Source organism: Lepidochelys kempii, chromosome 1 (assembly GCF_965140285.1).
Source record: "Lepidochelys kempii isolate rLepKem1 chromosome 1, rLepKem1.hap1, whole genome shotgun sequence".
NCBI classification, from domain to species: domain Eukaryota; kingdom Metazoa; phylum Chordata; order Testudines; family Cheloniidae; genus Lepidochelys; species Lepidochelys kempii.
This window is the reverse complement of record NC_136380.1, coordinates 123,212,626-123,230,038: the sequence shown is the minus strand read 5'-3', so window position 1 is coordinate 123,230,038 and position 17,413 is coordinate 123,212,626. Positions and strand designations below refer to the sequence as shown.

The 17,413-nt window shown below is 39.8% G+C and overlaps 1 protein-coding gene across 1 annotated transcript in view; it reads left to right on the top strand.

Moving 5' to 3' along the window:
* Positions 1–17,413, top strand: part of OCA2 (OCA2 melanosomal transmembrane protein) — a 283,495-nt gene that overhangs the window by 119,877 nt on the left and 146,205 nt on the right. Inside the window, exon 14 of the mRNA XM_073327707.2 lies at positions 7,339–7,471. Coding sequence (XP_073183808.2) covers positions 7,339–7,471 — 133 coding nt within the window. The remainder of the gene's footprint in view (positions 1–7,338; positions 7,472–17,413) is intronic.

Sequence of the window (17,413 nt, the reverse complement as noted above, 5' to 3'; positions counted from 1 at the left end):
CAAGGAGCAAGGGAATAGAGGGTTGGATCCTATGTATATGTGACAGTGGAGGACACAAACAGGAAACAGAGAGAGGCCTTAAGGAAAGGTTGGGCAACAAAAATTCTCAGCATCTCCTAATGAGTTTATCAATCTATTAAATATATGACAAGATCCCTTATTGTGGCCATATATCTTTCTTATTTTGTGACCAAAAACAGGATAACATTATTAAATTAGTTCTAGAAAACAGGACATTTTTAATACTTTGAAAAAACTCAGTTCATTTTTATCTCATTTGTCTGTCTCAGTTCATATGGTGTACTCATCACTGTAGTAGTATTTGAGACTATAGAACTTTCATAACGATGCATAACTTTATTATACAAAATGTATAGGTGTAGGGTCATCACAAAACTTTCATTCTTTGAATTCAAAAGATATTTACTGTGATGCATTATTAGTTGGTTATAGGTTATGATAAAGTTAGCATCTGCGGTTTATGAATAAAACTTACTTGTAAACCTGCAGCATTTATGACTGAAGCTTTGTATTAGACTATAAAAGTATTTCAAGCCATACAGATAGTAAAATAGTGGACCATAAATTAAGGTGGCCACGTAATTCAGAGGAATGTTTTTGCAGAGTTATTGTATAATAGTTCTATAAAACTTCCCATTGCTTTACAAAATTTAGGATCTTTCCCTTATTTGCACCTTTGCAGTGGTTTCTTCTCAGAAAAATCTGAGTGATTGTGTGAACGCCAGGCTGCTTAGTGCTGATGTCATAAGCTATTTCTTCTCTCACGTTCAGGAGAAGCTATGGATCTTCATCATTGTCTAATTTAAATATTGTCTTCACTTAAATACGTTCAGTCATTGTCTCTCCTCTTGCGCATGGGAACAAGGACTTCTTGTGATGCTAGGAACAGTGTAGAATTCAGTCTCTTGGAATTAGATGGGAAAGAGATCCAAAGCAGAGCTACACGCAACAGCTTTCTTTTTAGGCTTTGAAGTGGTTTTATGTTAATATTCAATGACACAGCAAAAATATTTGACACCAAGACTTTAACATCATATCATTCTGGTTATTAACTTACGTTTTCCAGTTCAAGTCAAGCCTGTTTTAGTAGCCAATATTTTTTCCAAAATTTATGGTCACATAGAGATTAATTGTTAACACTATTAGAAAGAGGGGATTCCATGCTGTCATATGGCAGATGGCACTGGTTCTTCGAACACTAACAGCTATTGAGTTAGTGACTGTTAAAATCAGACCAGTTACAGAGAGGGAAATAGAGGAAGGTAAGATGGTATTCAGAATTGTGTGTTTTAGGTCCAACGTCATGTGAATCGCTAGCCACAGAAAATGAATGTTACCTTCTGCAGTCCATGTAGCTATCAAACTGTGTTGGCGCACATATTTTGTAGACAGAGTTAAATGTGTAGATGTGGTTAATAACTTTGAAAATGACTACAATCAGCTAATACAATCTTAGGTCTATTAAAGATGTTAAACAGGGTCACACTAGTGTTAGATGACACTAGTTTAAAATGTGTTAGATGACACTAGTTTAATCACGGCCTCTTGGGCATGGCCATGGAGACTTTATTTTGGTTGTTTCTTGTTGCTCTTGAAATATAAAATAAGGCCATTCTCAGTGAAAGTACAGTATTTGGTTGCTCCTTTTGTAAGAAAAAAACAAACTATACATTTTTAACGATATCTTGCAATTATTTCTGCTCTTGGTCATTCAAAAGATATGTTTTGGCATTGGTCCAAGGCTTAAGTCCTGGATGGTCATATTTAAGTGTAATTTTCTCTCTCTGCCTTAAAACTGCAGACTTGTTCTCAGAAAATTTTATGTGCAAAGAAGTAAATTTCACACCTCCGTAAGCAGTCAGAAGAAAACATACCAGATAACATGAAGATAGTAATATATTATTTCAGGAAAATAGTGTGTTCCTGTATTTCAGTATGAAATAGAAACACTTGTAGAAATTTGTGCTTAAATACAAGAACAGATGCCCATCTGCTTTCAGTTTTGGAGTCTCAGACAATAGAATCTGTAGGCTGTAATCTCCCCAAAACAAAGCCTTAAGGATGCCTTTTCCATCTGGGAAGGTTGGGATATTTCGCAGAATCAGTGAGGCCCCAAGTAAAGGATATTTGCAGCACCACATAGCATTTGCCTGACACGCTGAAACCTCCTAGATGAAAATTATTTCTAGTCTCCTTTGTGCAAGTCAAAGCTATTTGAGCCAATTGTGCGAGAATAATCTTTATGAAAATTCATGAAACCTTTGTAGTGTTCAGTAGACACATTAACCATTTAAATTGTGTTCAGAGATAAAAATAATAAAAATGTTAGAAGATAATTTTTCACTGTCTTGTATGCCAAATATAATTATTTAGTTGAGTAAGTGGTCTATATAGGGCTCAATCATGGCCCTGGCTATATAGAAGTGCAGGGGAGTAAGGGGATGTGATGTGCGAGGTATGTGACTGGTAGAGGATGTAGGCTCCATAGGGGTGCTACATCCCCTTCCCATACACAGGGATGGGGAGGTGATGGAGAGTGGGTGGAGCCTTGAAACTACCCCCCTTTGCCCCCATTGGTGCAGCTATGTTACCATTTTGGGTTGCAGCGAGTAAACCCTTAATGCAACATATTCCCTCCACAGAGCAGCACAGGGATTTAGTGGGAGTTTGTGACTCCCTATGTCACAATCCCCTCCTTGGATTGCTCCAGGGGCAGTGCAACAATGCATTACCCCTATGTTGTGTTCTGAGGCAAAATCCAGACCAATGAAGGGTTGTTATCACTTGCCCTGTAATCCCAAGTGCTTTAAATGCTCTGTTGCTGCAGCTCCCCTGTGGGAGCCTGGACTGCTCACAGTCAGCAACAAGCATGCATTCTCTGTCTGTATGCTGTGCAACGCTCATCTAGCACTCTGACATTAGCAGTTTCCCTCCTGTAGCAACACAGTTACTCCCTGGTTTCCATTAGCTTTGATTATACCTGGTGAAATGACCTTAATATACCCCCAGTCCCAATTTTCCCAAAACGCGTGCCCTGCAATGTCCAGCCCTTTCCTGAAACATTCAGAGGAATAATAAGGTTGGTTTGCTCCTCTAAAGAGGCAAAATGCACAGTTTATCAGTGTAACTGAAGTAAACGGTCACTTCAATTCAAACACAGCACTTAGATTAAAAGTAAAACAAGTTTATTTAATTACAATGACGTAGGTTTTAAGTGAAATCAAGTATAAGGGATAAAGACTGAAATGGTTACAAACAAATAAAACTCAAAAATGTTTTCGAATGCTATGACTTTAACAAGCTACTGTCTAGGTATCAGGTAAGATTCTTACCACACACTTCTTCCAGCAAGATGACTGACCACCCCTCTCTCTAGTCAGGATCTCTCCTCAAGGTTCCTTTTGCATCTTAGGTGAAAGATAATTTGGGGTTCTTTGCCCCTCTCTTTCATAGTTCAGTGAACCTTTTAAATGGACTCTTCTGAAGGGTACCCCACAAAGTAAAGTTCATTCGAGCTGTGAGGAAGGAGACTGGGAGTCTGGTAGTGAAGGCAACCCCGTGCTGCTTTCTTCCTCCACTGGTGTTTGCTTTAATGCAAATTGATCTGTTCCTGTCCCCTCCAATGCAAATGAATGGCCACTTGACATGTGATTGCCAGTAGATTCCGATGACACCTGTCTGGAAGCGTCAACTCATCCAGGGAGAAACCTGTTTACTCACTCCACAGACTTGTCTGGTAAACACATTTTAGTCCCACACATCCTTCACATTTGTATGTTCCCATGGCTTTTACTGTACATACAAACACACAAGATTATTAATGATCAGTGTGTTATTACTTTTTCAATGATACCTTACCTCAGGGGTTCTCAACCTTTTTCTTTCTGAGGCCCCCCACAATGTGTTATTTAAAAACTCAGTGACCCACCTGTGCCACAACAATGGTTTTTATGCATATAAAAGCCAGGAACGGTGTTGGGGAGTAGTAATCGGGGCAATTGCCCACGTCCCCCAACCATATGGGGTCCTGCAAAGCTAAGTGCTCAGACTTCAGCCTCAGCCCCGGGTAGTAGGGCTCGGGGCCCTGGGCTTCAGCCCCATGTGGTGGGGCTTTGCCTTTCTGCCCTAGGTCCCAGCAACTCTAATACTGGCCCTGCTTGGCAGACCCCCTGAAACAAGCTTGCGGCCCCCCAGCAGCCCCTGGATCACTTGTTGAGAACCATTGCCTTACGTGACCCATATCAGATATAATTTATGACATTAATGAATACACTGAACTGATCAGGCCAGCTGAAAATATCTACTAGATCTCAGGGGGCCCCTTTCTCTCTGGCACTGGGATGTTCTTAGATTACACCCTAACAGAGTTTTGTTGCCTGCAATTCCTCCCACCCATCTTCCTTCTGCTTATATCTTCAGGGAGGAGGTAGTAGTCCTCTTCCTAAGATATTCAGAGAATGTCAGCTGACTGCTGGGCAAATCTTGCTAAATTTAAACTCGCTTGTTTTTTCTGATATTACTTGGCATGGCTGCTGCACACCCAGACCTGAAAAGCATCCACAGTGTTGAAGGGAGCTTGGAGCATCAGACTTTATGCTAAGTATGAAGAAGATAGCAACAGAAACTAACCAGTGGGGCTGTGTGTTGAATTGCCTGTCCTCTTCTCAAAAGAGTTAAAGAATAAGCAGGGTTGATGGGGGAAAGTTTTGGAGCTGAACAAACCCCTGAAATTCAGCCCAATTTCTGAAACACTCTGCGCAGCTTGAGTAGCAGCTGGGATGGAATACCAAGAAGAAGCAAATAATTTTCCTCTGGTGATATTGTGCACAAATCCTTACTCCTGAGACTTTTGTGTGTCAACTCTTGTGCCCTTGTACCTAGACTTGAATTTCAAAGAGTATACATTGACACTATCCCTTCAAAATAAGTATCTGTATGTACAGTGCCAACTCAATTCAATCTCTTTCAGTTGTCAATCAAACTTGAGAGCGGCTTATCAACTTCAGCATTTTATTTTTTCGCTGATTGCTACGCTTTCCTTTTTCACGTAGGAATTTAATTTTGGGGGTTTCATATAGAGGTATTTCTTGTACTGTGTTTTTCTGTTGAGACATTTCTGCATTGTTACAATTGATAACAAAACTTTTCAGCACTGGTGCAGAGATCCAAGACCTAGAGATGTAAGAAACTTTGTAAATCGAAGTCTAAGGCCTGGTCTCTGAGCTACCATATTCTTTATCTTTGCCAGGTTCCCATAACACATGACTCTGGTCTAATCCAATCATCAGAAATAAAGGTGTTTTCTGTGCTTTTTAGGTCCCCCTTTCTCCTTGTCATTTCAAAAGTAGCAAATAATCGAAGTGCCTTTAACTCTGACTATCTCTATTGAGAACTCCTATCAACAGGATCCACCTTAGTGCTATCTTTCTTTCCACTGAGATAGATAAATTGCTGTCAGCACTATGAAAAGTCTTAAGTGCATCACATTCTGAGAGTCAGTTGAAAACTGAAAGAATTGGACTTATTTCAGTAGCTCTTGGTTATAGTCTGATCATCTCTCCTGTTTTACTCCTCATCCAACTGTGTCCCAGTCATTGTATTATCCTGGGAATGAGGCTTTTTGGTTTGTGCAGCCTCAAAGTTCTTACAATTCAATCCCAGTCATACTCCTTCATCTCTTCAGATTATATAGGAATCCTGCAAACCTTCTAGATTAGACTGTGTAGAAACAATTACTGCTTCTTCATATCTCTCGAATCATGGTTCATGTGGCAGCATTTTCTGTCTTTTTTTGTGGTCCATATCTTTAAAGAAAGAGGCCCTTATGCAAACATTTGGGTAGTTAGGCCCATTTTCATGCAAAATGTCTGTTATTATGTAAATATATGCAGGACAGTATGTCTGTTTTTGTGAGCGGATGTTGAAAGATCTGGCCCTGAAAGTCTTTGTTTGCTCACATGGCTCTTGGTAGGTCTCTTAAAAGTTTGTAGATTGATTCCTTCATAATGTTCTCTCTTTCAGCTTTGAAACTTAATTGATGCCTGGTAACTATCCAGACCATCCTTTATGAGCATTTACAGGATTGACTTGTACAATCTATTCTGAAAAGATGGAAGGAGTTGGGTGGGAGGGCTTCTGTCTTGTTTGCTCTGGATGTTTCCACATCATATATACTTGAGCTGAGAGCTTTCCCCATAGATGCTCTCAACAGGGAGTATGGTGCAGCCTAACAGTATGTATTTCAGGTAGCAAGTCCAAGCTGTCTTAAAATTCAGGTTGTAAACAGCCCCTGATTCTGCATGGAAATGTTATTGCTATATTATTTGCATTACAACAGCAGCAAGATGCTTTAACTGAGGCTGAGGCACAGAACGATTAAATGACTTCTTAAAGTCACACAGTGGGAGAGATGGGAATTGAACCCAGATCTCTTGGGTGGTAGTGCCTTAATAAATAATAAAAAAAACCTTCCTCCCAAATCTGGCTCAGTGCGGATTCCCTGTTGAGAGAACTCCTGTTGTCTGGATACTGGAGGAAACCTTGCTATCAATATATCTCGAATATCTAGAGTTGAAACTCTTTGTCATTAGGACCTCTATTAAAATTAAAGCAATGTAATATAAATAGGGGACAAATCTTGATTTTTTTGTTTTGGTAAGAAATAACGGGTGAGGTTTTCAGAAGCACTCTGCATTGGCTCAACTCTCCTTCCATTTAAGTCTTTGGAGTTTTACCTTTGACTTTAATGGGAGCAGAGCTAGATCAACACTAAGCACTTTGGAAAATCCCACCCCAAATATTGAACATTACATTATATATATATATATATATATTTGAATTCTGGTTTTGACTCTGTTCCAAGCCTCCGTCCTACAGGAAGTATAAAGGAACACAAATACTAAATTGAAGAAAAAATATTGCAAAATGTGTTCTAAGTGCTCGATAATGCTTTTGCCGTAATAGCATATGGTAGAATTTGAGACAAGTCTTGGTTTGAGTAAAAGGGATGGAAAAGCTCATATTGTCATCAGTGGAGTTAGGAACTGGTAATTAGTGTGTAAATATATAAGAACTATTTTGATACTGTGAAATTTAATGGAATATTTTTGAGTTGGTTTGGTTGGCATGAAATTTATTTAATAATAATTTCACTGAGACTGGGGAAGCACAAAATATGCTATGCTTGGAAATTACCTCTTGTATGCTTTGTGACATGTATATAATCACTGAATTGTAAATTACATAATAACAAATACTTTTTCAGGTAATGTAGGAAAATAACTGATTTGTAATTTATAATTGCATTTTTACTCCTAGGGATTGGATTTTGCAGCATTTACAGGACATATGTTTGTTGGAATTTGTCTTGTTCTTCTGGTCTCCTTTCCTTTCCTCCGACTCCTTTACTGGAACAAAAAGCTTTACAACAAGGAGCCAAGTGAGATTGTTGGTGAGTTAGAGCATGAAATCATATTTTTATAGCCATTGAGTTGGATAATGTTTAAAATTAAATGAATGCTCTGTGCCATAATGTTGTGTGTATGAAGACAGATTAGGCCTCATTCTATCTCTGAATGTCAGTATTTTACTAATAGTTTGGTTTGGGTTGTTTCTTATTTTGCAATTAATGATTTTCCTGACACTACTGCTTTTAGTTATGTGTTAAGATTTATGTACATACTGAAGGTGTGCAGCAAACTATATGAAATATGCAACCACAGTAAATAAATATTATGCTAATTATATCACCTGAAACTAATGAAGCATTTTTCATTATGCTGAGACGCATAATCAAAACAGACTTATCAGCAATTTTAAAAGTCATTGTTATGCATTTTGTTTTTGGTCATTATGGTTGTAGGAGGTGTGACCCTGGGAAGAATTCTAAAATAATCTAAACTTCTCAAGATAACATTTGTGCAGGGCTCTCACTCATGGCCTTTTGTTCTACAAGTTCCTTGGAACTTCCCAAGGTCTAAAGGTTTTTGGTCCCAAGAGCAGCTGTCGTGGGTTGGGGCTTGAGCTACATTTGTCATCCTCCCACTGGTAGTTGTACCGTATAGTGGTCTAAATATTGCTTTTGGAAGCTTCCAGATAGTTCTTTCTTGTCTGCAGTCAGAAAAGGAGTTTACTGTAGGAACTTTGTCTCCATCTTGCTGTTTGGCTGTTCATCCCAAAAGAGACAGGAATTGGAAGGTTGTCGTCTTCTGGTGTGGCCATTCCTATCTCCCAATCAGGTCCAGTCCTTTTAATTTGTCTTTTAGTTTGCTGACCTTACTGACTTTTGTTTCAATGTTTTCAAAGCCTTAGTCATTGCTCTAAGGCTTTAATTTGACTACTGTAATCCCCACTCCAGTAGGGTTGCTGCTACTAATTTTGAGTCTTGCCTTTTGGGCAGGCCTCATTGCTGCATCTTTTCACTAAATGGTTGGTGACAGTCATAGCCTACCCTGCTCATCATGGGAGTGGAAGGTTCAGCTTACTAGGCTGATCAAAGACACCAGTGGGGTGACAGAATCACTAAGTTTAAATAATAATTTACCCAATTCCCAACTTGTTCTGAGTAGACAATTGAAGTGTATACAGGATAGGTGGGCTGAGACCTCCATTATTACTGCTGTTAGGGAGGATCTAGAACTCTAAGAGTGTAAGAAGTTCCCATCTGTCTTGCACAAGAATAAGAATCTTGCATGGATAAGCTCTTCAGAGAAAAATAATTACAAGGTGAGTAATTATCTCTCTTTATGGAGGGGAGAGTGAAGCCCCATAACTTTAAACTCCATTGTAATTTTGTATAATTATAAAAGATTATTACCTTTCTTTGCCTACTGGGAGCATATTATTATAATCTTTGGTATCCAGAAATTTTTTCATAACCTACCTGTTTGTTATTTGAAATGAAATTAGTTTGCTTTAATGAATTTCTTTTCTAATTAAAGTGATAGATTTCGTGGATATTTTATTGTATAACTGGAGTTGTTATATAGTAATATTTTGTTTAAAATGCCATTCTGCAAGGAGTCCCTGTGACGGGGTGTATTGGGCCCATTGAGGTCCCCTGCTGGAGGCCTTGTGGTCCTACCACATCCTGCCCTAGAAAAGGAGCAGTAAAGGTGGGTCCGCCAGGCCTGCCTAGAAAGGCTGCAGGGAAGAATCAGAGCCCATCAGTCTCAGTTAAAGGAAGCTACAAAGTCTGAGCAGGTCAGTTGCTGGTTGGGACCAGAAGAGTGAGGAAGGACTGCAACGCTGTGAAATTCTCCAGGCAAGGAGGCCTGGGAGAGACCCTGCTCAAGCAGGGAACAGACAGAACCTGAGGACTGTAACTGTAAGGCAATGTGGGTGAAGGCGATGGGACAGAGTGGGAAGCAGCCTGGGGAATCCAGTAGCAGCAACTATTAAGAAAAGCAGCACATGGCTGATATTTGCAGGGTCCCTGGGTTGGGACCTGGAGTAGTGGGTGGGCCCGGGTCCCCCAACTGGTGAAGTAGCCAAAGCCCTGAGAAGGGGACACGTTTCATGTAGAAGCCCAAGCATAGGGCTGGAATATAAAGGGCTCAAGGACAGGGCTGAAGACCCTGCAGAGGGCCAACCGTTTGTTGAACTTTACCAGCGGAAGGGGACTGAAGTGAAGGAGTGACCTGTTGGAGCCCGGGGCAATAAGAAGGTGAAGAGTCTCCAGGGAGAAAGCTCTGGGGACACTGCTGTATGTCAGGGCAGGCACGGACTTAAAGCTGGAAGGAGGTGAGGACTGAGCCCAGAGACCAGGTGAAAGACTTGAACAAAGGCACAGGGATAGGCCCTGCTGGACCTTTTATCTTGGAAGGGGTTCATCCATTTTTGATTTTGTGTGACTTAGCCATATTTAGATCATATTTATCCCTAAAAATGTGAAGTTATTTTTGTGATCTTTCTTTAATAGAAAATTGCCTTTTTATGGTTTTAACTTTTACATTGTGTTTGAGTATTTTATAGAAATCAGTTGTGTATAGTCACATTACTGATTAACGTGAATAGTACATTCATTCATGAATATTATATTTAGCCAATAAAGTGTTGCAAAGCTTTAAGAAACGGGCATATTTTGCCTCAAATTAGCCTCCTTATTTATAATCCCTGTTACTCAGCCTAGTATATTCAGAAATTATAATCAGTGTACTATGTGCTTTCCCCATAATCAGCAGCTATTCCATTTCTGAGAAGCTAATCAGTAGCTACTCAATTAAATCAAATGCTAAAGCACTATTTCTACTGAAATTTTCTGTGAAATGGGAAGAGAAGATGATAAACACAGATTTCATTAAAAGGTAGCTGCAGTAATTTGGCTTTGGAGAAGCAACAGAATATGTTCAAGATGTCTTAATGAGTCCTTTCCATCTCTAATTGCCATGATTCTGTGATAACTTGAAATGTATTGTTTGAAGCAGCTCTTTTAATCAACTAAATATCTGCCATTTTACTCTCTGATTAGTAATCAAACAGTCTTTGAAGTTATAGGAAATGGCACTGATATGCTGTTCTTCACTGATTTTTATTGTCTGTTATATACTTTAAGTATCTTCTGTTGTTTTTGGCTACTTAGATTAGTCAGCTCTGAGTGGGGTACTAAAAGCAGATTGACTCTGATTTTAAGAAGTGGCAATTCTGTTTATTTGAGGAGAATATTGACATTTTATTTTCAGCATTGTGTGTTACCTGTCACTTTTTAAATCCTGGCATCATTTGAGGGCTGTAAAACCCAAGCAAGCTTGTGCTCTCCCCATAATATGGCTTACCATTATGTGGCTTGCTAATCTTGAAACAGACATAATGATACAAAAAAAAAATTTTAAAAAGGAGAAACAAACATAAATAGAAACAAACAAATAGAACTTTAGTATCTCTGTTATGGTTACAAGGTGAACTGCACCTTAGATCCCTGTTAGCACTTCTTGAGTGCACCCCTTGGGTGATAGGCTTGGCTTCCTCCATCTCTCCGTAGGTGGAACCATGTGGTCCAACCACTCTTAGACTGGGTCTCTGGGCTGCAACCCCCCTGTTTACCAATTGTGTTAATGTGACAGGCCCAACTAGGTGTGGTATCTGTCAGCCCATTCTCTCCAGTGAACTGTGGCCAGCAGGGTGGTTAAAGTGACTCAAAAATGGCTTCTTCCAAACAAAGCATTATTTATTCATCCCCCAAAGGTACCAAGCACATAGAGCAAAGGATAAAAAGAGTAAAGGTTTATATACACATGTCCCCTTTTATTTAACCTTTAATCTTTCCTTAAAAGCGTTTGTGCATTTCAACCAGCCCAGTTACCTTCACCAAACTGCCCCTGCTGGTTTCTGCCTCTCTCTGTCTCTGTCTCCTTGCAAGCCAGTCAGCTTTCACTGAGAGTCCGGGCACTCGGGGTATGTCTACGCTGCAATTAAAAACCTGTGGATGGCCCATGCTAGGTGACTTGGGCTCGGGCTAACGCTCTGTTTAACTGTGGTATAAACGTCTGGGCTTGGGCTGGAGCCCAGGCTCTAGGACCCTGCAAAGTGGGAGGGTCCCAGAGCTTGGCTGCAGCCGGAGTCTGAACACATCTGTACTTCAATTAAACAGCCCCTTAGCCGAAGCCCTGTGGGGCTTACTTAGCTGGCATGGACCAGCCATGGGTGTCTAACTGCAGTGTCGACATACCCTCAGTCAACCCCACCCTTTTCTGGGCCTGGTGTTCTCTAATGTTTAGAATTCTCTTTATCCTGGCCTTAGCCTTGGGAAGAGTAAACCATTCTCAGCTTGGCTGGAGCCAGGTAGAGGATATTGCCCAATAAACATCTTCCCCATGGTTTTCTCCAGGACTATTGCTGTGTCATTGTTTTGCCTTTCCTGCTTGGTTTCTTTAACCATCCCTTTTTATATAACTCCATAGCTAGTAACAAGTCAAACATATAGAGGCAAATTCATCACAACTAATACAGATATTTCCCAGTTTGTTTCAATCCCGAGTAGGTGTGGGGGTAGAGGGGAGGGGGGGAAATGTATTGTAGAAACCTGGGAAAATAATGTTTAATTCCCCATTTCCATGAGGAAAAAATGTTGAAGAAATGTCTTCTATATCCTAATGAGGTACTGAAGAAAAAGTTGAAAATACATAAAACCTAAATGAAGTGCCTATGCATTTCCCAGAAACTTGGGTATTCTAAGAACAAAGGACCAAGTACAAAAAGTTCAGGGCAAGAGTTGAGAAACAGTCTACAAAAAAGGCATTTGCATAGCTCAGGATGAATAAGAGATCTTTACCCAGTTTCAGTTTGTCACCTGGGACCTGGTTTCTTTAATCTGTCTTTCTTTAGTGGAGAAGAATTAAAGGAATTTCACACTCCCCTAAAAGAGAAATAGGATTAGGTGGTGTGGTCAGAGGGTGTGAAAGATGTTCCCTAAAAGAATATGAATAGGGCAAACAATGGTATATGCCAGTAGGAGGAAATAATATTGTTATTCCTCTCAGACAGAATTTTCTGTTGTAAAATCAAAGGCCTGTCTTAAAATCATTGTTATTCCCTTGAGGATTAATGACACATTTTTCCCCATTAAGTACTGCCTTTTACCAGAGGCTTACAGCCACTTAGCAGCTAGTGTTCAGATCTCAGGATTTATGAAGTTCTTTATCACCAAGGCAGTGGGTTATATACAATATTGTGGAGCTGTTACTCCCCTTACTGACTGCTGCAGAGGCAGACTTTCCTCTAAGAGGACCCCTAATTTGGGGAGATATAGCCCTCCAATTTTCTTGTGTTGTTTCATCCAAATTCTGACGATCACTTACTCAAGAAAACAACTATTAAATCAAGAGCGTCAGATGCCAGTTGTGGGGCCATGTGCTGTCCAATTGATATACTTATCCAGCACACATGTCAATTTAACAATACACTGTAGTCTAGCCCACTAGCAACAGAGGAAACGGTGCTGCAGTGGCATCCCACTTTGCACACGGAACCAGGAGAGCACAGGGGAATTGTCTAGGATCATGTGATTGTAGTCATGTGTAAAGAATTTGGTATAAAGAGAAAGTGATGTAATCTGCTTCAGCATGAAGTGCAGAAGCATAGAAATAGACTGGTATGCTAGTCAGCCTCCCTCCCCAATGTGAAGTGCTACTGCATTCTCTGCAGTGATCAGAAAAAGGGTGAAAGGGGAGAGGAGAAAAAAGGCACAAAACCTAGAGGTAGAAGAGTATCAAAGTGTAGAAAACAAAAGGAGAGAAAGTAGTGGGGGAGGCAGAAAAGAGAAAGGGAGGGACAATACAGCTACCGAAAAAAGAGGAGAGAAGAAAAGAAACAGAAAATCTTATTTAGTCCTCACTGAGCAATACCTTTATCACCTCTTTGGTATAGATCCTTCCAGTATCTGAATAGTGTTGTTATAGCAAAAATAATATCATTGTACTGTACATCATTTGTAAAATACAGAATGTTGTCAACTTTGTACTGTAATTTTAAAAGAATACATGCAATCTTTCTATGCTCAAATTAAAATGTTCTTTTAATACTTTTTCCCTTGAACTTGTATTTTATTTTTTCCTACTACTAAACAATCTAACTATCCTCTTACATTCCATTCCTTCTAGTATGCTGTATAGGAATTCCAGACTAATTAAAATTGAAGAGGTTTAGAGGTTTCAAAATTCACACTTTCCTGAGTGCCACAGAGACAAGCATTTGCATCCTTTCTCTGCAGGAAGGCTTAGAGGGAATTGTGGGCCAGGGAGGGGGCATGGTCAATGCTAGCTGTTTGTTGTCTGGGTCCCCTGTATAGTAGAAATACAGCATTTCTGTTTAATTTTGTGTTCCATTCTCCTGAGTAAGGGGTCAATGGTTTAGACTCTTAGGGCCTGATGCACAGTCCATTGAAGGCAATGGAAGGCTTTTAATGGACTCCAGTGGATTTTTGGGTCAAGTCCTTAAGAAACTGGACATGTGTTAAACCTCAAAGAGAAATTTTAGGGATCTGTCATTAGATAACAGACATTCACAAAAGACATTTTGTTTTTAACTTGTCCCAGCATTTCTGCCTGTCGTTTTACTCTCTCTAAAGAGGATATTTGGATAGCTACAATAGTAGATTTGCCTTGAACATTACATTTCTGATGGTAAAAATATTAAGTTGCTATCTCTTTCACTTGCAAAGGTACCCTTAAAAATATAAACCAGTGTAAATGGCTGTAAACTGATCACTAGGGTTGTAACCTTGACAGTGATTTTTGCTAAAGCTCACAGGTTATTCGTGCTTCCTCAGAGCCCCCAAAAACTGAGATTCCCTGCTTTCGACGACACTTAGTTATCTGCTTTATTTATAAAAATTGAGATTGTATTAATGCTTATTCATGCTAAAGCACAGTGGGGTATTATCACAGGGGGGCAAGAGTTAGAAGTACTTTATGGGAGAACAAGCAAGGTGACAGTCTTTTCTTTAATGTGGTTGAGAGTGGACTGGTGGCAAAGTGTTCTACAGACCTGGCAAAAAACTGTCTAGCTTTTTATGGTATCAGTGAATTCCTCTAAAACTCCTGACTTTCTGTACAATTTCCAGATTTCATCTGCTTTAGTTGTTGGCTACTTCTGCTGATCTTGAATCATAATTGGATCTACTGGGGTTCTTTAAAAATAGATCTTGTTTTGACAGATGTATATTTAGAGATTATATTTTGACAATAATAGTATTTAGTACTAATGTAGGATCCTTCATCTTGAAAGTGCTTTTCAAAAGGTAACATTCTCTTAACACTCCCATGAAGTCGGTAATATTCCTATCTGTTTTACGGATTCTGAATAAATGCTACTTACCAATGTTTCCTTCAATCCCTGGATAAACCAGTAATTTTATTTAATGATAAATTGTTAACAAATGCTGCATTTTGCGTACATTAATCACATACAGTCTAGAATGTTGTATGGGAAAATAGAATATAAAAATTAAGGGTACCAAGTATCAGAGGGGTAGCTGTATTAGTCTGTATCCACAAAAACAATGAGGAGTCCACTGGCACCTTAAAGACTAACAGATTTAGTAGGGCATAAGCATGCATGGGTAAAAAACCCATTTCTTCAGATGCATGGAGTGAAAATGACAGAAATAGGCATAAATATATATTGGCACATGAAGAGAAGGGAGTTACTTTACAAGGGGAGAACCAATGCTGAAGGCCAATTTAGGCAGGGTGTATGTGGAAGTCCTTGACTAGTTTCCATAGGCAGGTAAGGTCTGGAACACAGTGACTTTGCTGTGAATGGAAAGGCCATGTAGGGGGATTTCATATCTTCCTGAATGCCGCAGGACCAAGCTTCTGTATCCTTTCTCCATGGCCAAGCTGGAGGCATGCTCTGTGGGCATACCACCTGTAAGGATTCATTGGCCAAACACCCTGAGCAGGATGGATGCTGTTACTGATTACGTCGGAGGATTCAGTTTCTCATCCTTGCTCATGTTAATCTGACCACATTTGTTCATTACCAGGGTGTGGCAGGGGAGACAGTTATGCAATGTTAAATTCGTGGAGTTTTCCCCATAATAGAGAGTGGGTTACCTCCCTCCTTTTAAAAGGCAGGGTGTTTTGATCCTGGGGCCTATTTGTTCCTGTGACTCCCCACCAGCTCTGAAATCCCCTATCTCAAAGGTTATCAACCCTTTTCTTTCTCAGGCCCCCCTCAACATGCTATAAAAACTCCACACCCCACTTGTGCCACAATAACTGGTTTTCTGCATATAAAAGTTAGGGCCGGTGTTAGGGGATAGCAAGCAGGGCAATTGCTTGGGAGGCCCATGCCACAGGAGCCCCCATGAAGCTACATTGCTCAGGCTCCAGCATAAGTCCCGGGTGGTGGGGCTCAGGGACCTGGGCTTCAGCCCCATGCAGTGGGACTTCAGCTTTCTACCCTGGCCCAAGCGAGTCTAATGCTGGCCCTGCTTGGAGGCCCCCCTGAAACCTGCTCAAGGCCCTCTAGGGGGCCCCCGGACATCTGGTTGAGAACCACTGCTCTATCTCATTTCCATCTGCCTTGAAGTGTGGCTGTAATGGAGCCAAGCTACCATGAACTCCCCCTGTCTTGCAGCCACTGAGACTTCTTCCTTAACTAGGTTCCAGAGAGCAGAAGGGCTCCCCTTGTATCACATGGGAACGAGTACTTAAGTCCAGAGTTACAAAGGCATTTAGGCACTGAAAGATGCAGATAGATGACTAGTGAGATTTTTCAAAAGTGCCTAAGTCAAGTAGGAGCCCTACAATAGACAACTAACCTGCTTAGGTGCTTTTGAAAATCCCGCTAGGCAGCTCTCTGCATGTTGAGGCACTTAAATACCTTTGTGAATTTATCCGTAACTTGTTGAATGTCCTCAGCTGGATGGTGGTATGGGTGAGGGATCCAAAAGACAAGTAGTGTGCTATGAAATCCAAGATGTCCAGTGTAATCATTTAGCATGAAAGATTATGCAAAGAATAATGTTTAATGAAAGGAATATTACTAGGCATATTAAACATTCTGCTCCAAACATGTATTAGCATTGCTAAACCATTTTAATTTTCCAACTGAATTACTAAGGTTGTTGCCAATACTTGCAGTAGTGTTGAGAATGTCCTGAGATATGAGAAGTTCATATCTTTCTGGCATATACTGCAGTGTGTCTTTTAACCAGTTGTGGTCCTTTAACTTTTTTAGGAAACAGATAATATTTTAGTTCCTTAAGTCTTATATATTCCTTTTTATATCAAGTTCCAAGTTCCATCATGGGCATATTTTCGTGTTTTGAAAAATGGCAGAAAAGGTCTGTTTTTCTTCAAGTCTTTAACATTTAATTTTATTATAATCGTGGATAAAAATATAGTAATTTACATTAAATAGACCTGAGATTGTTTGTTCTCTGTTTGAAATTCTTGAATGCTTTCTTACTGCTACTTTAAAGTTGTGAGAATCCCTTGGGGAGAGAAAAAAGAAGATCAAGTATTCTCCAGTTTTCTGGAAACAAAATTGTATCCTAATATTGTGTAATAAGGGAAATATGTAATTTGCCTCTTATTTATGAAAATTTTATTTAAATTGAAAGGTTTCTAGTTAGGAGAACTAATGGTGCACTGATCAGGAATCACCTAAGCTACTTTATGCAGATGCAGAAGTATACTGCAATATCTTTATGTAGCTATAGAGCAAGAGTTTACACTTTTATCGTATTCCTTTCCCAGAGGGGGAACCTACAAAAACAAAATCCTAGTTGAGAGATGAAAAATCAAGAAGTGATTGCTTTTATATACCTATCTCTTGTTCCCATGGCATTAATAACCCTGATTACTGAGTGCATCCCTAAATGAACAAAGAGATATTTATGTCAGTCAGCAGGGCCTGGACTTGATTTAACTTTCTGTGGTTATATTGT